This window comes from Monodon monoceros, unplaced genomic scaffold (genome assembly GCF_005190385.1).
Source record: "Monodon monoceros isolate NGI ecotype Baffin Bay Population unplaced genomic scaffold, NGI_Narwhal_1 Super_Scaffold_8, whole genome shotgun sequence".
Taxonomy (NCBI): Eukaryota; Metazoa; Chordata; class Mammalia; order Artiodactyla; family Monodontidae; genus Monodon; species Monodon monoceros.
Genome location: NW_021703785.1, coordinates 12,765,311 through 12,790,558, shown reverse-complemented (window position 1 = coordinate 12,790,558; position 25,248 = coordinate 12,765,311). Strand labels below are relative to the sequence as shown.

The window sequence follows — 25,248 nt, the reverse complement described above, 5'->3', positions numbered from 1 at the left end:
GTGCCCAAGAGTTCAGAATTCAGAGAGATTTCTGATGGCTGTGAAATGACAAGTTTTCATCTTATTAAGATTTCGCCCTTTAAACTCACACTGAATCATGTCCATGTGAATTACATGTCATTTAAACAAAATGAATCTGTTTCCTCACTTGTAAAAGGAAGATTAGAACTAGATGGCCTCCGAGGTCCCTTTCAGCTCTAAGATTCAACAAACCTATGGTTCCTTACCTGCTGTGCTAAGCCCAACGCATGAGATTATAAAGGTAAACACAGAGTAGAAAGTGGTGCTAATGATTTCAGAGTTCAGTGCATGATACGCATCCTCCCTTCTTTCCCTTCATTGAGCCATCTGTCTTTAACACAAAATGTGGTAGGGTTTCGACAGTTTTTTAGTTCATTTGATCAATTTAGACTGTCAGTTCAAATAGTTCAAATCTCGTAAGTATTTGTAATAAGATACAAGTCATTCAGAGAAGAAAGAACATAGACCAAAACATCCCATGACAGCTCCTCCGGCCCAGGTTTCCTTCACATGTTACCCCATGGTGAGTCAAGTTGAACTGGCAATAAATCTATAAATTCTACCCTCAGGGCTTAATCAAGGTGACAGCAATGAAAGTTTTAACTGAACTTAGACTTGCAGTTTGAAATTAAACGACGACAAGATCCAAATACTTCTGGGAAATAGAAAATTATTTTTTGGTTATTTAGCTCTGGGAGTAGATATATAAACAAAAATACAATAAACAAATTTACCAACAGCTATCTCCTGTTTCAATTAAGGTCTTTGGGCCTTAATATACAAGTTACACCTAATAATAATAATATTATTATTAACAAATTACTTATAGATACAAGATACTATTCTAAATGGTTTCTCTCTTATATAATACATTACATATTTTTATATATCATATTATATATATCATATGAGAAAGAATACATATGTATAGGATACACTCAATCCTTACTACAGTGTTATAAATATTACTGTCATCCCCATTTTACAGACAGTAAAACTGAAACCAAGGTTAACCAACTTAGCCAAAGTTAAACATCTAATAAATGGTCTTGCTGGAATTTAAACCCAGGCAGTTTGATCCCAGAGGCCTTGCTCTTAACCACCATGCTACACTGCCTCTCTCTATAATTATAAATGAACGGAAGTCACTTCTTCCACAGGTAAAACTGTCTTTAAAGTGAAACTCAATAGCAGCAAGCTCTGTTGCTTTAGGGAAAAATGAAGGAGTTCTGCTAATGCAGCTCAGACTGAGGTGAATTCTAAGCTGGGGAGATGAACTGAATCTGAGCAGAGCTTCAGGCTAGTTATGTAATAGCCAGGTCACATTTAGAAACCATATACATAGTTGATATATATTAATTATGATATAGAACTATTTATTAATAGTCTATGTTATATTATACCCAGTGAGTAGACTGAAAAGTATGAATAATTTCTGTACAAGTAAGATGAGAACTAAGACGAGAAGTGAAAAGGAATTAGTCATTAGTCCTGGTGAAGCAGATTCATGGGCTTCTTTTGTGTGAATCATGGCCCTGGACTTTACTCCCAGCCTCTGCCACTCATCTCACAAGTAGCATCGTGACAAGGGAAATCAGAAATGAAAACCCAGGTACTATATAAGTCAGTCAATTTCAGTTCGCTAATAGAAGGTCAGGATGTATATATACATCTATAGATGCCTATATTGAAGCCAATTTAATCTTAGAGTATACAGTGAAAAAGGAGAGGTCAGCAGCTTAGTATATGGATTATCTAGTTTTTTTCACATTATAAGAAATTTTATTTAATAAAATGAGAGTGCAGATTGAAATCCCTCTAACTTAAATTATTATGGTACTCTATCCTGTCATTGCTTTATTATTTTTTTACTTCAAAAATACATTCTATTTCAAAAGGGGAGAAAATAATTTCCTAGTAAATATATTTTAAATCTTAGTTTCTTCATTTATATACAGAGATTATTCACCTTACCTGATAACATCCTTGAAGGCCCAATTGAAATACAATTTGTATTCTGAGTCTTTCCCTGAACCCCTGCAGCTAGAATTTCTTTTTTCTATCCTCTGAATTCCAGAAGGATTCTATCTGTGTGTTCCTTAAAGCATCATCATTAGATAGATGGAATGACAGTGCTGATATACAACAAAGGTGGGGAAGTGTAAAGCTTAGCAGAGAAAAACTAACAATCCCGTTGGCCAGAGCACCAGTTTTCATGAGCGGCTACAACATAGGTTTGATTCCGAGTGTGTAGGACTTTAAATGACAGGGTAAAGGGTTCGCTGGCCTTTATTTGGCCACTGAAGGTTTTCAAGCAGGAAAGTGACGGAACACAACTCTGAGAAGAGCAGGCAGATGGAGACAAGGCAGGAGAGTCTGCAGAGACCATGGAGAGGCTTTCACAAGAGCCTGAAGTGGGACAGTGGCAGCCGGCGAGTGGCCGACTTTGCCTTGCCTTTGCCTGTTACATAGGGAGAGGCACGTTTAGCCAAAGAGGAACATAAAAATGGTTTCATACTATGGCAAAACCTGTCCAAATAAATGTCATGTAGCAGAAGAAGAGATTTGGGCTGACATGAAAGGTTAACCACAGGAAGTTGCCTCTGTAGGACCTGAATTTAAGGATAGCCTTTGGATGGACTCCCTGGGCAAATGACTCCAGGGTACTTGCGCCTAATATGCAGCTCCCCACTCTCTACCCGAGTGAGACATCAGAGCCACAAAAGCTCAGACACCTCCCAGGCCTTTGCCTGGAAGAAAGGGTCCCTTCAGATTTGGAGTGAATACGTGTTGTCCACGTGTCCACAGTTAGAGCTATGTGGACGCGGAGGGCAGTTATTCATCTAATTCATTCTGGGTCATGAGTCCATGCTAGGAAGGCAAATTCTTACATACTGGATATTAGGAATATTTTAATGGAGCATCCCACGCAGTGCCTTTAAAGCTGGTGAAATCAATTATATTTCTGGCAATATGTTAACAACACTAATTACATCTCCAAAAAGTGCTGATTGGTGTTTAATTATGACCTCAAGGTTTTATCACATCTTCCGAATCCTCTTCCAAAGACTAAATCCATTCAACAGAAAGCTGGCCTTAGGAAGAGTTTATTGAAAATTAGTTAATAACATATTATACATTCCTAGCCCTCCATTTATTGGGATATTTGGTAAGTCAGAAAATCCCCATTTTCCAGAAATGCCTGATTAGTATATATATAATAACAATTTCAACGGTATCTTACCAGACAAAAGAATTACATGCAACCAGATACCTATATTATGCTTTATCAGGCCTGCTACAAATTACTAAAGGGAGATGAGAAAAGTTTAAGAGCATCAGATTTTACTCATTTCTCACATATAAACATGAACACAACTTCAAAGCTATTTGTATATAGATTCTTGGATTTCTATATACAAAGTTACAGTAAGTCACCCCATCCTAACCAAGAAGTCTAGAAAGGTAAGGTCATGTTTTACTTAATCTCTCATCCCAAAGAGTTTTCTAAAACATCTATTATTCAAAGCCATCTGTTAGGACTATATTCAGACAAATGTAGGAGGCATTAAACATTCCCCACTATTCACCACTTGACCCATTTGGAGCCTGTGTTTTTTCACAAGAAAAATCTGGGTTCTGCAAGGCCCCAGCGTGGGAGGAGTAGACCCCTGTTAGTTCCCTCCCCTGAAATATACAGTAGAGCGACTGGCCTCCCTGCATGGATGATCAAACTGTGAACCACTCCTTTCTTGCAGTTTGCTGGGTCCTGAGAACAGTCAACAGAAAGCAGCTGGGCCCCAAGTATGTTGTGCTCTGAAAGGGCCTGGACAGCAACTGTCCAAATCCAGGGCCTGTTAATAGTGCTCAGGCTGAGACACCATCTCAGCATCATAATATGCTAACGTTGTTCAGCCTTCTCTAACTTTGTGCTGATATTCTAACTATAGAGGAAGGTTCCGTTTCAGTAATGGATCTGGTTGCCTCAAATGAGGCAGAATCGCCATATCAAATATTTTGTGGAGAGAGGGACTGTGTGTGTGTGTGTGTGTGTGTGTGTGTGTGTGTGTGTGTAGAGAAAGAGGGGTGGAGGGACAGAGGAGGAGAGAGAGGGAGATTAACTGGAACCTGCTGTATATCTCTTCAAATAAAAAAATCAAAACAATAAAAATGGCGGCGTTTACGTTCAGTTAACACCATTGGTTAAAGCTGCTTGGCAATTTGAGTCTAAATTCCATGGTGCAACGTGGCTGGGGCACTGGAATCCAGTCTTGCTAGTCTGGTGAAAAAAAAAAAAAGATGTTTAAGGTGGAGAGGAGAGGTGGGAGGGCCGCTCCGTATGTCTTAGGTGGAGCTGGATCTGTGAGAACCATATAGAGGCAGATTATTTTTTCTCTTCAAGAAAGCAGAAAATAAGAAGAAAAAAGGCCTCTTATTTTCCTGCCTCAGGAGCAGCTGCTTTGCAGAGCTACCATGAGGTTTAATTAATATATGTATTTGCAGATTCTCCAAGGAAAGGCTAAGTTATGTTAAGTGTTGTAATCTAGTACATTTTCATCTTTCATGAATAATTTACACCTCATGGTGAGAAACTTGAGTAGAATTCTTTTGTATACAGCTCCTAAAGACATAATATCAGTTCCAATTTTGTGCAGTTGAAGAGAAAATGTCAAGGGTCCTTATGTGGAACTTGACTGCCTGATGGATCGTCCTACTTATTTTACTTCAAATCCCATCCTCTTTTGCATTTTGATGGAATTTGGGGGAATCTTTTTAGATTGAAAAGTTATATTCCCAGCAGTACTTTGGCTTTTGTTGACCATAATAAAATCATGCTCATTTTTCTAATCATAGGTTTCCTCTTTGAGAGGAATAAATATACAGCTCATCCTATATGTGTGTTTATTTCCAGCTCTAGATTTGTAAGGAAAGAGAGACTAGGCACAGTGCAGGAATTTGGATCCATTGCCAAGGGTTGAAAGATGAATGGGGTCTCGTTTTTAATAAAAGTTGCTATGAACAGAGAAAATTTTTGACTTATAGGCATCTATCTCCCCAAGTTTTGCCACTGCTGCCTGCCTTCCCACACTTCTACCTGCATGTTTGGGGAAGTTGACAGCCTTGCTGTGTGGGTGGATGGAGAGGAGAGATCCTTGCCGTCTCCTGACACAAAGCTGGCCTGACTGTCACTTCACTTACTGGATATGACGCCATGATGAGTCAAAGACAAACTGGCATGAGGTCCGGCCTCTCAGCCTCTTCCAGCATTCTCTCTGGGCCACATCAGGAGTCAATGGCTTCCAAGGTCAGACCTGGCTGAGTCTGCTGAACATTCTAGAGGCCACCAGTGTGGGGAGGTGCTGAGGGTACCCAGGAGTTTACTGCCTAGTCAAAGAGATGTGAAGCAATCAGACAAGGTCACAAAGTGAAATAGTCAAGGATTCAAACACTATTGCATGGGAAGTAAGCTCCACGGCAGAGCCTTGGCCCTAAGTGGGACGGGGGAGTAAATTAGGAGTTTGGGACTAACATATACACACTACTGTGTATAAAAGTGCAGAGGCAGGTCTTGAAGGATGTGTAGGAATTAGATAAGGAACTGGTGAGGTTGTTCCTGACCTGAGTGAAATGTAAGGGGTAGAGCTGGGGGTGGGGTAAGGGGCAAGGAGACTGGCATTATAAATGTACCAGCATCATGCTTTACATGTGTTCTCACATTTAACCCTATCAGATGGGCCCTATTCTCGCTCTTTAACATGTGAAGACATCAAGGCTCAGATGTGGCCGTGGCTCTAATCAGTAGAAGGGCCTGCATTTGACCTCAAAACTCTGACCCTGAGGTCAATGCTTCCCCCTTATCCCACCTTCTTCCCCAGTAGCCTTCGCGGCTCAGATAGGAGTTTCAGAATCAGTTTCGGACTTTATCCCACAAAAGATGCAGACAGAGCAGCTATTACTACATCAGATCTAAAGTGGGGGACAGTGTAGCTCACACGCACTAAAGGCCACACCGCGGTGAGTGAGGGAGTGAAGGGAAGACACACGTGGGCAGGACTAGAAAATCTCCTTGAGCAGGTGAGGAGAGGTTAGGTTACTGAGGAGGTCAAAAGGCAGGCTGAGGGCAGGGCAGCAAAATGCGAAACGAGAGACTTGCAAACACTCATCTACAGGAAGTGAGTGGGTAGGTGTGAGCTGGGATGGGCTGAGCGCAGGTTAACTGGTAAGGAAGCTACTTTGTTGATGAAGTGATAAAATTGGGATAAAGAGAAAAGGGAAAATGTGGGGAGGGGAGGATGAATACATTCGTCCCTCAGTATCTGTGGGGCATTGGTTCCAGGACCCCGAGTAATACCAAAATCCATGGATGCCCAAGTCCCTTATATAAAATGGCACATTTGCATATAACCTACGCACATCCTCTCTTCTACTTTAAATCATCTCTACGTTACCTAAGACAATGTAAATGCTATGTGAATAGTTGCCAGCGCATGACAGATTCAAGTGGTTTTTTTTTGGAACTTTCTGGAATTTTATTTTTTCAAATATTTTCTATCCATGGTTGGTTGAATCCATGAATTCAGAACCTGAAGCTATGAAGGAGGACAGACAGTAACTAAGAAAATCAAGAAAATTCAGGGAGGCATTTTGATCCTTTACTCTCCCAGCAGCTCTTGCCAGTTTCTATAGTATCTGTGGATTCACCAGCTTTCAGCTCCCCGCCACATCAACCTTCTACAAGACATTTCTCCCGATGACTTACATAAGTAGAATGGCTCCTGTTGACACTTCTTCACTTTTATTTGTACTATAAAGGAGAAATTTGTTGCCTGGTATTTTCTGACACTGGTTTATGAAAAACTACAGCTAGTCTAGCACTTAGACTCCATCATGCCTCGGCGCCACATAGAATGTGCTGAAACTTTTGGTCTGTCTGTTTTAACTGTCAGTGATCAAATTATAGTATTATCGTCACTCTCCTTGCTCTGGAGTTTCCAAAGATCTCAGAGTTTACGTCGATGAGCTTCCTATAATCGAATACAGACACTTTTCGGAATTTACCACAATGCATTTCTGGAAGCAGCATCATTAAGCTGAATGCTGTAAAACGTCACCCATTTTCCCATAGTCACTGTTGCCTCAGGCACTGCAGGTCTGACCCAAGACCTGCATTAACTACATCAAAGTTATGAAAGGCGATAAGTCAAAAGAGCAAACTGACTACAACCATGCCATACTTCTACAATAACAGAAAAGGGAAATGATGATGCAAGTTACATTATAAATTGGAACAAGACCCCAGATCAGTAAGGTGGCTTACCCAAGTCACATAAATAATAAGAGAGCCAGGACTAGAACCCAATTGTCTGTGTCCTGCCTAGGGTAGTGTTTTTTCCCTTTCACCACACTGCCTTCCTGAGAAAGTGCTTTAAATGATCATTAAAGGGACCCCAAAGTACTACAGAGCATACAGACAGCACAAAGATAACACAAGTGTCTCTCCATGAGTAAGCTCTTACCAAGTGCCAGACATCATGCTAAGCTTTTATACGAACTATCTCATTAAAACCCAAAATGGCCCTGTAAGGAAATATTCTTCTCCCTAATATACAGATACGGAGACTGCAGCTTTGAGAAGCTGAAAAACTTGTGCAAGGTCATCTATTAAGTGGCAAAACCAGATATACAACCTCCCCCAAGCTCCTAACCTTCCATTTTATAATGAGGAAAAGGACCTACAGTGGTTAAGTGACTCATTCAAGGTTACATAAGGGATTAGAAACTGATCTCCTAACACCATGCTTAGTCCTCTCTCCCTCCCTCAAACCACAATCCAGCATGAATATGCTAGCTATACATTTTTTTGAACAGTCAATGGATTTTCTTCCTCCTTAAAATTTAGAAAGGTTTTGGAGGAATCAAAAAGATACCCAAGGATGTTAAACTCAATTCCTTCTTTTTCTCAAAATATTGCTCATAACTCTTCCATTAGTCATTCTTTCAATTCTTGTCATTGTTATCCCGAGATATTTGAAAGGGCCAGAGAACCACTTTAGTTATGAAGATCCAGGAGAAAAGGAATTGCTTGAATCAATTCCTATTGTTCATCTTCTTTTCTTTGGTCTTCTCTGACCCCTGTAACATTAAGGATGGCCTTGAACAAGGAAAGAAGTTAAAATAGGGAGATCTAAGGTGTGTGCGAAGAATGAGAAGAAAACCCTACCATATTCCTTTGCCTTGGAAAACTGTGTTTAAGGATTGCTTTCTTTTTTTTTTTTTTTTTTTTAACATAAACTCATAACCTAAGTCCCCTCATTTTTCCTGCTGGTTATGTGAACCTATCTGAGAAGAGGTGAAGGTTTGAAAATTGAAGTATGGGTGTTTATTAGACAAGACTGGGTGTGCAGAAGCGTCCATAAATAGTGGTTTGCTCTAAGCCCAGTGATCTAAGAATTATTAGTAAATGCTATACCTTGTCAAAATATTCATATTCATGTTTTGTGGCATAGCCTAGGAAATTAAAATAGGCGAACTATTACCACAGGATAACAGTAGCATCTGCTTACTACCACCAAGCACTTGTTAATTACATTATCTAAGGCTCACAACTACTTATGCATTAGGGACAACGTTTGAGTCCCATTACAGAGAAGAGAAATACTAAGAATAAAAGATGTTGAATCACTTACCCATGGTAACACAGTTATTAGGTCTAGAAGCTGGGTTTGAACTGGATCTAAATTTAAAGAGTAGGAGATGCTGCCTCCCATGGGATGTAACTTTTTTTTAACTTGATTTTTTATTTATTATTTAATTTAATTAATTAATTTATCTATTTGGCCACACCCCGTGGCATGCAGAACTTCCCGGACCAGGGATTGAACTCGTGCCCCCTGCAGTGGAAGCGTGGAGTCTTAACCACTGGACCACCAGGGATGTAACTTTCTATTGCAGTAGACTTTGATCACTGTATGGTACTGGATGTTGATGCTTTTATAATAAAAGATTTTAGTTTGGAAAATGATTAATATGAATGACAGTCAAGACTTTCACGAACAATAAAGAAGTTCAGCCTATATTTATTTAGTTGTCAGTGACAGGTCAAGATATACATACACAGAAAGGGAAGTGCATTTGACATCTTAGAAAATCCTAATCTCATCAAAATCAAATTTATTATCAACACATATGGAGTGTCATACAGATCATATAATATTTAAATGCACAAAATTATTAGTTGAATGCCTATTTAAGTAGAAGCTGAAACCAAATTTTATTTAGGATTATGAATTTTCAAATAAATAGACCAAGGGAAGGGAAGCAACATTTATCAAAAAACACTACTACATATCAGACACTTTATATACATTATTTAATTTAATATTCAGTAGAACTCTGTGAAGTGTCTCATCCATTTTCCAGAGGAGAGCAAATTTTAAAGAATAATGTGCTTAAGATTCAAGCAGGTTGGAAGTGGCTGGACAGTTTTAGAACTCAGGTTCACTGATCTCCAAATCCTGTTCTCTTGTGTCTCCACCATATTTGAATTAGATTGGAGCTTATGGTCAATGTAGGACTGGGGTGAAGTTCTTTATATGGTTCCCTTAAAAACTGCTAACTACTGAATTTACCTATTGGTTTACAAAGTTTTAACCATTTAAGAAGAAAGTTCCAGTAGAAGCAAACCTTTTTAAAATCCAAGTTCGATATCAGAAATGTCTGAAAATACGGCTAGTTGATGAGACGAACAAGGAAATTCAAATTTCAGTCCAGTAAACAAGAGCTAGAAAGTAAATGAATGAGGGCACCATTTCACCCTTCCAAGGGTGGTAAACTGGCAAGAAACTTCTGTAAAAAAAGAGTCTACCAGGAGGAGTCCTTTCATCCAGGACTCTTTTTTTTTTTTTTCTAAACAATAATTTTAAAAGAGAGATACTGTTTATCTCCACTGTTTTCACAGAACCTTACCTTCATATAAATCTCAGGTTAAACGAACATCACTACTTGATTCGTTCTACTTGAGAAGGAATGTTTTGGGCAGCCTGGAGGAGGCAACTGTGAAAGGAGCGACTAGAGGTTAATTCAGTTGTAGGTAAAACCATAGAGCTCAATTCCATAGTATCCCAAGGAATCGATGACGATTCAGGTACGCAAACAGAAAAATTCCATTTTGAAGCCCAGAATGGGGAGGATAAAAGGAAGGACGGGAGGGAAAGAAGGAAGGAGGCGTTAAGTATTGGCAAGAAAGGAGAAGAGGGGTTATTGTTTAATGGGCACAGTTTCAGTTTGGAATGACGAAAAGTTCTGGAGACGGAGGGCGGTGACAGCTGCACAACAGTGTCAGTGCACTCAATGCCACTGAGCCGTACACTTAAAAATGGTTAAAATGGTCAGTTTTATGCTCTGCTTACTTTACCACAATATTTTAATTGGGTGAAGGATCTGAATAGACATTTCTCCAAAGAAGAAAGAATTAGGATTGGAAAGAAAGATGCCTAATTATACGTAGGCTTTTGTTTTTTTTAATCCATAGTATAAAATTATTCTTTTCACATTAAAAATTATTTATTGTTGCTGTGTTTTCCTTTAAGAGTTCTCTTTTCATGAAACAGGTAACTGAGTGCAAATGCAAATTCTTCCTCAGTGAACCATGCAGGCTAGAAGCTGAGTCTATTCTGAGGCCATAACAAAAGCCCACTGTTAACCCAGTGCAATGCATCTTCATACTTTTTCTCAACAAATGTTTATAAAGAGCCCACTATGTGTCATGTGAAATTCAAAATTCTGGGAATACAGCAATGAACAAAGCAGTCCCTGTTCTTGTGGCTCTTACACTGTCAAGGGGACAGGCAATAAACCAACATGTAAGTAATTACAGTCAAAGTAATTATTATATAATAAGGATCACCTCCAAAAGTAGAGAAGCTGAAAGAATGGGCCTAAGCACTGAGCTTTGAGGGAGGACAGGTAGTAACAGAGAAATAAGAGAGAATGTAGGAGCTTGCTTTCTTCCTTTGGTTTCTATTTTGCCATCTATTATACCAGGATATTTAGGGCACTTTCTGAGGAGTTATTAGGGAGGACAGATGGCAACCTGGTTAACTACCCACCACACTGCAGAGATGCCAATGTGGTACAAGCAGAGTGAGACACTAAGGCCCAGAAGGGTCACAAAGCTGGTTGGTGGCACAAACAAGCCTCCCGAAATTCCACTCCAGGACTCTCTTTGATTTTTCCTTTGCACCATTATTTTACACACATGGAGTGGTTTTGTTCATCTTTCTCTCGCTCTCTGACACACATACACAAACACCCAGGCAAAGAACTAAAAAGGAAGAAAACAAAACAAAACTACTTTTGCTGGAAATTTTTAAATGGCAGTGTCATCCTATCAATTTGAGAAATGTGGAAGATGACTACAATACACAAAGGCACACTTCACGTCCTGTGCATGACATTAACTTACCCTTCTTTTCACTGAATCCCAGCATTTGGTTACTTTTCTGCCTTTGGTGTCTTAAAAGCCAGTTCTTAGCAGACTGAATTATACATTCTGCTCCACTGTTTTACTACGGCCAAGATGTGCCCAGGATCCTAAGTCTAACATAATGGTAGTGGATACAAAAGCAGGGCGCTGAGCAAGATTGGGGACTTAATGTTGAATCCAGCAGGATCTTGCTTCTGTGATTTTTCTTGGCCTGATTCTTCAATTTATTACTGGGAGCAAAACTCCATATTGAAAAAAACAGGTTTAAAGGAATGCTTTTGGAATTTCTTTTCAGTCGCTGCATAAACTGGTTTTTAAAGGTAGAAAAAATGTTTTCTTAGATTCTCCCTTCATGTCCAGAGGTCACCTTCCCTGAAGTAGCCTCAGATGTGGGCAGCCTGTCTAATCCCAGACAGCCTTGTTTGCTCCGTATCTCACTGCACATATTCTAAACTTAATATTTTTAGAAAAATATCTTATTACCTTTTCTATAATATTTTACAATATTTTTAAATAGTGTGGCCCAATTATTATATATTATTTCTTGATGTAGTAGAGGAATTTAGCCTTCCTTAATATACATACAGTCCCTAATTTTAAAAATGTTTGTTCAAAATTCCCTTTGCCACTTGGCTTGGAACTCAAGTAATTTTCCTATGGAGACAGTGGTGGATTTGATGGTTAGGTCTCCAGGCTGGCCTATAATAGTTTACTTAACTGGTGACATTGCTCAAGGATAATATTGTGCTCACAGCATGAAAGAGGCTAAATACCATGTGCATGGATGTTTCTACATCTTTAGGATTCAAGAAAGATGCCAAAAGCATATGCTTAACCCAAAGCCCCAGACAGCGTGTGATAGGAAAGTCCTTCACCTTCTCCACCAGCTGAGCGTAGAGGAATCACAGTCTATGGTTCATTGCGTGATTGGAATGTTTGTTGGGGAAGGTGTGTGGAGTAGGAATGGGATGTACGGCGTGGAACCAAGAATGCCAGAGGATGAAAAGGAAGGTAAAAGCTGGAACCTGGTCCTGGGTGGCCACCAGATGCATTCACACCACCCTCTTTCGCATTTGCCTTGGATGCTATAATTGATTTGCCAATTTCTTTTTTCCTGGCTGTCGTGTGGCCCTTCCAATCTAGCATTTTGTTCTACTTCGACCTGCTCTGGCACCTGCAGAGCAAACATGGTGTCATAGCCCCTCTCTTCCTGAATGAGCACACAACACTCCCGAATGCGATTCTCTTTTCAACACTGCTATAGCAACAGGGGGAAGCATGAGGAATACAAAATCTCGTCTCAAATGCCTTTCCTTTCTTCCACATAAATATCATTTTGGAGAAAAAGTCACCCATGAATGATGTATGGATTTTTAGATGATCTGAGGTGTAGATTCCCGTCTCACCATGAAAGCAACAGAAGTAAGCCTCAGCGTTCCCTCAGGGGTGGAGTTGGGAATCATGATCAAAGCATCGCTGCAATACTCACAAGAGGCTGGATTTTTCCAGGTGACTTGGACTCATGCAAGGAGTGGGATCTTACTCAAATCAAGCAGTTCCATGTATGTATTTTATCCAGATGATATTAATCGCCAGTGTGGACCCTCGTCAGTAATTTTCAGTGAGGCCAGTGTTATTGCCTTTTATACAAAAACTCAGTTAGTAGTATTTTAAATGATAATTCTTAGAAAGTATATCTGAAAAGTCTTTTTGTTCAAATATCGTAGAGTGGAAAACATTAGACAGTCGTGAGTCATCAGCAAAGTGATATGTCATTGAAAACAGAAGAATTAGAGTTTTAAGTGTAAACTTTATATTAATGACAGAAGGCAAAACAATAATCTGCACTGAAGTGCTCTTTAAGTTCTGCTAAATATTGTGGGCCTTCCCACCAACCTCAGGTTGCTCTTCCCAAGAGTGAAACTGGTTGTCACACTTGAGAATTTTCTCCCACAACCCAGTATATGCCTTTTCTGTATAAATAAAACTGCACTTGGAAAACAAGTCAAATACGGCAGAAGACCCTGCCCTGCCCTGGAAAAACGCACCGCTCAAATAATGAATGTGACTGGTTTTCAAAGTGTCTTTTCATGCACCTCTAATTATCTTTGAACTTTTTATACAATTAAAATTTACAAATACTGGGACTTCCTTGGTGGTCCCCCGGCTAAGACTTCGCCTTGCAATGCAGGGGGTGCGGGTTCAATCCCTGGTCGGGGAGCTAAGATCCCACAGGCCTCGCGGCCAAAAAACCAAAAACAGAAAACAGAAGCAATACTGTAACAAATTCAATAAAGACTTTAAAAAAGGTCCACATCAAAACAAATCTTCAAAAACAAAATTTACAAATAGTCATGAAATAAGTCAAAGTTCTTGAAAGTGTTCATTGATCAACACATATCACGAGAATTACTCTGATAACATATGTCCACCAAGAAGCCAAAGGCATTTGCTTTCGATGTTAATAATTCATAGTATGCTAATCTATAGTAATCTACCCTAGAATTAAGTACAGAATTCTCTGGCAGCCGAAGATGTACAAATGTCTTTCTGCTTTTGTATAGTTTGCTTCAACCAAAATACAAGTTTCACCTCTCAGACAAAACCAGGGAATTTCAGACAGTAGAGGCTTCCATGGAGAAGACGTGTGGAGTGCTAGGGAGAAGATGCAGAGAATATTAAATAACGCAGGGCCTGGAGGACGGAGGAACACCAGTGGAAAGTAGCGAAGAGCGACATGAGTGAGAGAACAAGAAGAATACCGTGAATAAAGACAAAGATACTGGGATGGTGAGCAACAGGCTGGCCTCCTTAGCTTGGCCATATTTTTAGGAAATTCCATCCAGTTGTCTATTTTTAGATTAATGATAAGTTTTGTTTAAGGAGACAGTGAAACATCCCTTTCTTTAATTATCTTCTGAGGAAACAGGGCCCTGTAACCATGAGAAGAGATTTCTAAGAAATATTCTAAGTCTAGAAGTTTTCTTCGGGTGCCTTTTTTGTTTATCTGCCATGTTTCCATCCTCTGAGTGATTCTGCCCCCAGCCTGGAATATTTTTCCTTTTATCTATATAGAACATGGGGTGGGGGGATGGGGATGAATGTTTCTTTTTCTTGGATATTCCTGAAGCCTTAGCTGCTCTGAAAGGGTAAGAGATGTAAACTCTCCAAGGGTTTCTTTTCCTGCCTCCACTGCAACCTCTCTCTTGTGAGAGGCCTGTTGGTCTTCTGTAGATGCCAACATTGTGGCATTATGCCTCGGTAAGTTCTTACTTATTCAGCCATCCATGCAACCAGTAATTAAGAAGTGCCTCCTATATAGCTAGTCCCATCATTTTTACTAGGGATCTAAAGAAGAATGAGACAGTGCCCCTGTCCTTACGAAATTCGGTTGTGCTGTGGACCCAGTTAATGCAACAGCCCTGCTTGGAAATGTCTGCTTGAGCTCTTATGCTAGTGGTATGCAGATCCACTGAGATTCCTTCAGATTTCAGCAAGGCCACACAGATATTTGATAAGGTATATTATATCTACCTCTCCAAACTCAATGTTACAAAGACAGTTAGTATTGAATGTTTAACTAAAACATTCATTAGCCCTCTTTTCTAACTGTTTCTCGTGGTTTGGATCCCTAGAAACAGATGGTCTTTTCACTGAAATGTTTTTTTCTATCATTTAAGCCAAGGAGTAAGAGTTCTTACTGAATTTACTACTGAACTAACATTTTAAAGGATAACTCATCTGACATCTCTGAATGTGTGCAATGAACACATTTACATAAGAAGTGCGAACATGTCTAGAAGTCATCTAGAAGCTCACAATTTCCAAAATTATTTATATGTACATTTCCTGGAGATCAGCCACAAGGTAGAAAACTCAGAAAGTATTAATACTTGATACCTGTGAAGCACTGAGGAAATTATATGTTGATTTGTCTTCTTTGAACCCTCTTGCATGAGTGCTAGTTAGTTCCGCTGTTGAGTTCGTGGTATTCATGCTTTCAAGTTCAGTGTTTCAGCTTCTGCACAGACTATTTTGCTTTCAACCGAGTGCATTTCTCACTCTGGTCAGCTCTTTTTCAAGTGCACACCAAAGGTAAGGGCACATGATGGCTCATTCTGAATCCATCATCATCTTGGAAAAGACAAGGCAATATGTATATTTCATATCTGGTGAATCAGTCAAGGGAGGTCAGTAATTTCTTCTTAGGTAGAAGGTACTGGTGGTTCAAGTACCCTGTTCCTTTGGGTGAAAGCCAAATGTCTGAAAGTTGCAGGATGAACTCCCCATTAGACGTGCTCTCTTGATCCCGCCCACCATCACCAGCGCTGCCTCCCTGGATGATGCCTTCAGCCTTGGCTACTGCCCGGCTCAGGAAGCTAGCAATCCAGGCTTAGTAGATATCTCCTTCAAGAAAGTAAGGCTCAAGGAGAACACAAACTAGCAGCTCAGAGCTGAATTCAGCCCAAAGATATATCTGACCCATACAGAGTTGTTTTCCATAATGTGAATCAGCAGCTGAATTTCCAGCTTCTTTTGGAAGATGGAAAGGTCAGGCACTATAGAGCCCAGGCTTCTGCAGGTGACAGGTGGCTGGAGGTGAGTACCTGCTGCTCCATTCCTTCTAGGCACGGGCCCTTCCATCTGCCACACTTCCAGGCTGATCCACCCACTTATGCACATTTCCTGCCTAGCCCCAGTAGGCTTAGTATTCAGGCAGTGCCTAACCCGGTCCTCTTTGCAATGAGCTTGACTGCCATTGCACTGTGAGTCAACGGTAGGCATTTCACTGGGGATGCAGGGGTTATTAAATGGCTGCTCATAACACATTTGGTGGGGAAACAACCCATTTAATGTTCTTTGAGGCCATTCGTATTTTGTCTTCAGTATATACAAATAAGACTCATTGTGTCCTGGGCTCATATGGGAATAATTTACAGATGTGGATTAAGCAGCATCTTTACATTCTTAAATGCAAAGGAGATGTTCATTGCTTGGCAGACTCTGTTGCAGCCAACTGATACTTTTGCCTGCAGACACTCTTGTTAAAACTAGAGGGTCCGGGCTTCCCTGGTGGCGCAGTGGTTGAGAGTCCGCCTGCCGATGCAGGGGACACGGGTTCGCGCCCCGGTCCGGGAGGATCCCACATGCCGCGGAGCGGCTGGGCCCGTGAGCCATGGCCGCTGAGCCTGCGCGTCCGGAGCCTGTGCTCCGCAGCGGGAGAGGCCACAACAGTGAGAGGCCCGCGTACCGCAAAAAAACTAGAGGGTCCACTGAAGATTTATGGACGCAATCATTTTTTGAGATCAAGTGTGTCTTTGTCTTAAAAACAGAATCACCGATTTGGTGGGCATCAGCTATTCTCATTTTTGTGTGTTCTCCTTTTAGTGGAAAAAGAAATTGAAAATAATGCTTTCAGTTCAAGATTTTGATTTACCATAAAAGGTTAGCTAGAATCTTATTTTAATAATTTAATCCCCATCTTCATCATGATTCTGTTATAGAAAATAATACTTATTTGAGTCTAGCAGAGAGATAAACAGAAATACAACTTGTTCAATATATTCGATTTCTTTCCTATGATACAGCTTGCCAGGGCTCCTTAGAAGCTGAAGCGGTGGAACTCTGATTGGGTAGGGGCTTCTGCTGTCATAAGCAGACATGTTTGCAGCATCCGTCTGGAGGAGGCCTAGGGTAGGATGTGGTTGACCACCCAGGCAGGGATGACCTAACAGGGAGCCTAGCAGCCCACAGGTCCATCAGCAGTTGCTATGCACCTGGTTCTTGCACACAGTCATTGCTGCCTCTCATCCAGTGCTCCAGGCTCTGTTTGCTTTAGGCCCTACCCCATGGCCTCGCCTTTCCCTGATTCCCAAGCTCCCAGAGGGGTTCTGAGCACTGACCTCCACTGGCACCCTGAGAGGCGCAGACCTGCTCTTTGGAATCACTGTCTCCTGGTCCCATCGCAGACTGTCACTACACCCTGGAGGGGATTCCCATGCCAGGGAGCAGAGTGAGCTAACATCTCTAAGCTCATGCTGGTTTGCACAAGTACTTGGTATATTGTGCAAGCCAGCTGACACTGTTCATGCTGCCTTCTCCATGTCTGTGAAATATGACCGGCAATACTGACATAGCTCTTAAGGCTTTGATAAAAATTTCTTAGTACCTCCTGGAAAATCAGGGGAGTATCTATTAAAATTAAAACAGAGACAATAACGATGCTTCAGGGAGGGGACTTTTAGGGGACCTAGTGTAGTAGCTATTTCTCTGACCTCTACATATGCTGGCAGCCCCCAGGGGAGTTTTCGACTGACCTTTCCAAAAAAGCATGGGCTGCAGTGCCTGGAGGTTGAGGAAGGAATTTTGGATATCAGCCTCAGTTTTGATGAGTTCAGGGCAAGAAGGATGCCACTGACAGCCAGTCTATAGAGGTCACTTTGGTGAACTGTGGTTTAATTAACCATTGTTTTAAAATAGACCAGCTCAGGATTAGGACTTGTCAATATCAGACTTGGAGCCCATGTTCTGGGACCACATATAAGCCTGTTCTTTTAGGAATTTTGTATCTATATTGAAATATTCAGGTACCTCCTGAAGCTTTTTTTTTTTTTTTTTTTTTTTTTTGCGGTACGCAGGCCTCTCACTGTTGTGGCCTCTCCCGTTGCAGAGCACAGGCTCTGGACATGCAGGCTCAGTGGCCATGGCTCACGGGCCCAGCCGCTCCGCGGCATGTGGGATCCTCCCGGACCGGGGCTCAAACCCGCGTCCCCTGCATCGGCAGGTGGACTCTCAACCACTGCACCACCAGGGAAGCCCCCTCTTGAAGCTTTTGATCCTCCTGGCCATTGAAATTACAATGGAGGCTGAAGAAGTTTTCATATATAGAACCTATTTTATATGTTCATATTGAATCGGTGTGGAAGAGAATCTCCAAAGAGAGGCAACAGGGAAACAGAAGATTACCTATTCATCTTATTTTAAATTATGGTTTTTTGATGTGAATTAAAAATATAATCTGACTAAAGAAAAGCCATAGCAAAAACTAGACAGAAGAGCCCTCTTTCCCTCAAAACAGCTTCTCCACACCCTTCCCGCTTGACACACGCCCACTTGGCCCTCCTCTTCCCTCCAGAGGTTCCATCCTGCTGGAAACTGTCCTCCCCTCCCCGTGGGCCCTACGACCTGTAATGTCATGTGCCTTCTAACATCAGAAGCAGCGATCAAAGGGGCAGGAGTGCAACAAGAGGCTCTCAGTGGGGAACCGGTCCTCATCTGCATTCCTGACCTGCCTATATTTCCAAAATGTATTTCACCCCAGAGTACACTTAATTCAGACTGTACCAACAAGCTATATTTCTCAGGAAAAAATTTAATAATCAAACGGTATTCTTGAGAAAAATGCTACCACCAAAAAACACCCATAGCTTTCCTACCATCTAAGATCAAATCTCTTAAACCTCTTGAAGCTCACAGCTGGCGGGGGTGTAATTCATTTTTTAACATCACACATACAGTCCTCAAGACAGCCCAACACATAGACCAGGGTATGGCCAGAGTTTTCTGGCCTAGATGCCAGGAAGCAGTGCGGCTGAGAGTTCAGTAGTACCAGAGGTCATTTTTATTTACGTCTTTATCCATACAACGGATGGTGTGTAGGCTGAGGCAGAGGGGCAAAGCAGTCTGGGTGAGCCCAGTTAATGCTTTTAGTTAACTTCAGGGCTGATTTACAGTTCAATTACATCTGGGTGGTCGGACACGTCTGTTTGTCAAATTCAAGTCCAAAGCATTGTTAACTAATTTCTATAATACAGATTTGCCCATTGCTGGGCTCTCTGTAGGATACTTTTTCTTTCCAGGTGGTTGGGAATTTTCATCCTATATGGCATTTTCATTTCAGTTAATAAGCAAGAATGTGAATATGTTCTAAAGCATATATTATTATATATATCAATTTAAGAAATTGCAAGTTTGTTTTCCAAAAATATTTTAGAGAGGCTTCTGCTAAAGTGAAAAGAAAGACAAAAGAAAAACATGATCTGATGTCCTAGGGCACATTCTTATTTGGAAAACTTACAGACAAGATTGAAGCTAAGGGATGAAATAGAATAATTCCTATTTAATAATCAAATATCTAAATCTAAGAATGAAGCTATAATATAGCCATCTGAAGAATTTGAATGTTAGCTATTTCCAATGACTGTTCAAAGACAGTATGATGATAATATTTACATATAAACCATTATATCTCATTATTTTTAGTTGTATATCAGTACATGAGATATTTTTTCCCAATTAATTTTAAATTCCTAGAACTTTTTGAAAAACAAAAAAATGATCTGCTCTTATCCAAAGTTTTGAGTTTCCATTTAGTATAAATATTTAACATACATGAATTCTTCCTCTATTTTTATCAATTCCATACATATCTGTATATTCCAATAAAATAAAGGATACTCATATTTATTTCAGAGGAGAAATTAAGTGTATGTACTAAAACTGTTTTATATTAACTGCAGAAATACCCACTTAACGTAAAAAATATCCACATGTATAAATTCTGACATAATGGGATAAGAAATCATACTTGTAGAAATGAGGCTTTTACTGGGAACTGGATCCCAGTGTGTAGGAATATTGGCTGACCTTGACCATAAAGAATATTTACCAGTTATTTGGAAAACAAAGACGCTTGGCTATTTAATAAATAAACATTTTGTTTATTAATTGCACAAAGTTTGGTCAAAGCATTGCACAAAGAATAAATATTTTTGTTAGAATGTGTCAAAAGCTTGGCTTTTAAGCTTGACATTTAGTTGACTGGGTCACACAGGGCAAACTCCCTGTCCTTTGCAAAGTAATGGAGTTGAAAATGAACTTATATCAAACTTGCATTTGATAGTTTAGATTTATCTGTGCTTTTGGAATTATCAAGACTGTTTTTAACAGCTTTATTAGAATGTTATTTCTTGTTTCTTTAATATGGGACATTTAAACGGTTCCTGAATTTGAAACTAATTGTTATTGTATCTTGGGAACAAAATTACTTTTGATGGGAACATATCTTTGAATTATAAATGCAAGTTAATAGATAAGTATTACTTAATTTGTTACACATTTTAAAATATTTATATTTAATCTTTACAAAGAACCTTTCACGTACAAACTAATTCTTTGATTAGACTTCCTGATCACATTAGCAAATATTAATTGAATGAGAATTGAACGTATAATAAAGAGATATGAAGCCAAAACTAAGAAAAGAGATTAAGGTCTAAACACACTGCATGCCCATATATATGCAGTCACAGTTTTACAGAAAATAGTGTGCATTTGAATCATCATTCTTTACAGTGGCCACATAGCAGAAGTGCTTAAGTGTAAACATTTTCAGCATGAAGGGTGGGGATTGTGCAAAATTAAAATTGCATCAAAACTATGAGAAATTGCAGAAAATTCCTATTTTTAAATGTCTATCTCCAAAGAGTGAAACTTAAACTAGCTATCTTCCCTCAAGAAGGATGTCTAAATCACACTTGTCTTTTTCTTTAACAGATAATTCTGAAATAATCAGCAGAAACGGAATGGAATGCCAAGAATCTGCATTGAGAATAACTAAACATTGTTACTGTACATACTATCCTGTTTCCTCCTCAATAGAATTGCCACAAACTGCATGCTAAATAAAGATTTAGTTCTTCTGGACAGACCACAACTCTAAGAAGCTAGTGCTGCTATATCATATATGAGTATTAAATATGGTATGCTTAGTATATTCCAACCTAAGATAGTTAACTACCTGAGACCAGCTGTGATGTTTAAAGACATAAAGGATAAAGTTTACTTTTAAAGGGTTTCTAAACATAGTTTCTGTCCTAGGAATATTGTCTTATCTCCATAACTATAGCTGATGCAGAAAGTCCAACCAATTTACTCATTTTGACTCAGAATATTTCAAAGTTAGCAATAAACAATTAGCATTAGTTAAAAAAAAAAAAAAACCTATTCCAAGGGCAGGTTCGATTCTAACTTCAATTACTGTCATTTCATTTACCTACTGGATCAAAGCTGTTTCACTTCTTGACAACACGAATGCTGCAGCAAAGATGAGAAGTGAAGTAAAACCGTTACCTGTCCTGCAGGTCTAAAATTTGAACGGAAATTCAAGCACAAGTACTGGGGACACATCAAAGTGTGGTATTTGGTTTGCCTGGAGATGCCGCATTGAATCATGTGATTCTAGAATAACATTAACTAGATTGAAAAAGAAACTTTGCACGGTATGATCTTCATACCCCACCAAACAAAGTCTTGAAGGTATTATTTTACAAGTATATTTTTAAAATTGTTTTATAAGAGAGACTTTGTAGAAGTGCCTAGATTTTGCCAGACTTCATCCAGCTTGACAAGAATGAGAGGCCCATGCCAACAGTCTAATCAAAAGGATTAGTCTTTCAAACTCACCATCCGGTTGCCTGTTACAGAATAACTCTTCTGAACTAAAAACCTAGACAAACAAGGAAGCTGTAGGTGAGGAGATCTGTATAATATTCTAATTTAAGTAAGTTTGAGTTTAGTCACTGAAAATTTGACTGTGACTTTAATCTAAATTACTATGTAAACAAAAAGTAGATAGTTTCACTTTTTAAAAAATCCATTACTGTTTTGCATTTCAAAAGTTGGATTAAAAGGTTGTAACTGACTACAGCATGGAAAAAAATAGTTCTTTTAATTCTTTCACCTTAAAGCATATTTTATGTCTCAAAAGTATAAAAAACTTTAATACAAGTACATACATATATATACACATACATATATATATACTATATATGGATGAAACATATTTTAATGTTGTTTACTTTTTTAAATACTTGGTTGATCTTCAAGGTAATAGCGATACAATTAAATTTTGTTCAGAAAGTTTGTTTTAAAGTTTATTTTAAGCACTATCGTACCAAATATTTCATATTTCACATTTTATATGTTGCACATAGCCTATACAGTACCTACATAGTTTTTAAATTATTGTTTAAAAAACGAAACAGCTGTTATGAATTACTATTATGTGTAATTGTTTAAAACATCCATTTTCTTTGTGAACGTATTAGTGATTGAAGTATTTTGACTTTTGAGATTGAATGTAAAATATTTTAAATTTTGGCACCACCGCCTGTTCTGAAAACTAGATGCACCAACCATATCATTTTTGTTTGAGGAAAAAGAAATCTGCCATTTTAATTAATGTTGGTCAAAGTCTAATGACTATTTATCTTATATCGTAGATTTGATAACCCTATCAAAAAAAATCACATTCTAAGTGTAATCTTACATAGTGCTTGTATTGTTGCATTTGTTTTAATTTGTGGGAAAGTATTGTATCTAACTTGTATTTCTTTGGTAGTTTCATCTTTATGTATTATTGATATTTGTAATTTTCTCAGCTATAACAATGTAGTTATGCTACAACTTGCCTAAAACATTCAAACTTATTTTCTTTTTTCTTTGTTAATTCACTTAAACTCATTGAAAACATAGTATACATTACTAAAAGGTAAATTATGGGAATCACTGAAATATTTTTGTAGACTAATTATTGTAACATTGTCTTTTTTTTCTTTTGTTTCATGATTTTGATTTTTAAAGTTTTTAGCACACAACTATTTTCAGCCCTTTAATAATGGAGCATCAGAAACATCACCTATACCCCCAAGCGAATATAGGAGACTGTATTTTTACTATGATATCCATTTTCCAGAATTGTGATTGTAATATGCAAAGAGTCATAAATATGCCATTTACAGTAAGGAGGAGGCAAGGCAAATGCATAGATGTACAAATATATGTACAACAGATTTTGCTTTTTATTTATTTATAATGTAATTTTATAGAATAATTCTGGGATTTGAGAGGATCTAAAACTATTTTTCTGTATAAATATTATTTGCCAAAAGTTTGTTTATATTCAGAAGTCTGACTATGATGAATAAATCTTAAATGCTTTGTTTAATTACAGAACAAAATCACCAATATCCAAGACATGATGATAGCAATTCAACAAATACTGTAGTTAAAAGATGAACTCGCCACTTGTATGGGAACTACATTTCACTCTTGGTTTTCAGGATATAACAGCACTTCACCTAAATATTCTTTGAGCCATATCACTGGTAACATTTCTACTAAATCTTTCTGTAACACTTAAAGAATTCCCTCATTCATTACCTTACAGTGTAAACAGGAGTCTAATTTGTATCAATTCTATGTTTTGGTTGTAATATTCAGTTCACTCACCCAATGTACAACCAATGAAATAAAAGAAGCATTTAAAAGGATTTCTAGTCATCCTCCTTTTTTTGTTGTTGAGACAGATTGATAATTAGCCAAAACAAATGGTTTTTACATTCATACAGATAACATTTCGTAGCTTCAAAGAAGAGCAGGCTTTGGATTTTTGGGCTTTTTAACAGTAAGAAAAACAATTTACAAGGATCATTTTGGAACTACTTCTATTATCCTTTGAAATTAGAAATAAAAATAAATCCCACCACTCAGCCCTCATCTTCAGAATTCTGCCTGAATATGAAGAGATGTGAAGAGATCAGTAACCAAATGGGGAACAAAACATCAGTTAATTAACAGACAAGAAAATGCCCATTAATCCATAAGACAGGCTTTCAGGTAAGAGCCTGATTGAGCAATGTGTCTTAGACCTTAGGCTGCAGATAGAGGCAGAATGATGAAACCTGTTCTACGTGGACATCCTGGCTGGGTGGACTGAGCAGAGAACAAGGGCTGAGCATCACACCTGAGGGCAGGTGCTCAACAAAGTGAGGCCTCCTGAGAGGTGTGGGGCACCTTCTCAGTCTTCTCCTTTCTCTGTCCTTTGGGGCCCATGATATTTCTCAGGGAAGGTGGGAACAGTCCTTGTCATGCAGAGGTTGGCGGAAGTCACCTCCTCTATGGGCCAAGGCAGGCACAGGGAGAGAAGAAGATTTTCTCCATGGCAGGTTTAAAGCTTCAGGCCTTCTGAGTGATTATGAGACCCCTTATAAGGGTAGACAACACAAACATTCAACAGATCAGTCATATACAAATAAAGGCACTTGTATTTTTAAACAGTGCCATCAGGAATTCCAAGGGTAAAAATACTTTCACACCTTTGTGGATGTTTGAAAAATTGGCTATATGTTTGGGTGAGCAATTTCTTTTACTGTAAAAGCAGAAGAAAAGTTGCTATTCCATCAGTCACTCCTGACAAGAAAACATTCTCTGTTAAGTTAGTTCAAGGTGTCAAGTTTCGAGAACAAGTTGTTATTTTAAGTGAAAAATCTAAGACAAACTGTACTCAAAAATTTTCACACCTGGTTTATGAAGTGTAATTTTCATCAGCAGACTGACTTTTTATGGTACTTACTACATCAAAATCAAAAGAGAAATTTAAACCTTAGAGGATAAAACTCATTTATCTCTTCAGCACAGAAAATATTTAAATATCAATTATTCTATAATTATCTGCCAATAGGAAGGTGTTACTTTAATTTGGGGCAGCCCAAACTAAAAATAATGTTTCAGACTCAGAAACATACTCTCTTTATTATTAACCACAGTTCTTCTGCAATACTTTAAAGCTTTTAGGGGCAGCCAGGCAAACCAAAATCTAGTTCAACATTCTGACGTCCGTGACAAGGAAATACTGGCTCGCTGAAGAATGAGTTCTTCTTCCCCGCCAAATATCCTAGGGT

At 38.9% G+C, this 25,248-nt stretch overlaps 1 protein-coding gene across 4 annotated transcripts in view; it reads left to right on the top strand.

The window, feature by feature from the left end:
- Positions 1-23,838, top strand: part of MBNL2 (muscleblind like splicing regulator 2) — a 152,349-nt gene extending 128,511 nt beyond the window's left edge. For all 4 annotated transcript variants that reach the window (XM_029210389.1, XM_029210390.1, XM_029210387.1 and 1 more), the window contains one exon: positions 21,062-23,838. In XM_029210389.1, the coding sequence (XP_029066222.1) occupies positions 21,062-21,189 (128 nt within the window). In that variant the 3' untranslated portion in view covers positions 21,190-23,838. The remainder of the gene's footprint in view (positions 1-21,061) is intronic.
- The last annotated feature ends 1,410 nt before the right edge of the window (positions 23,839-25,248 follow it).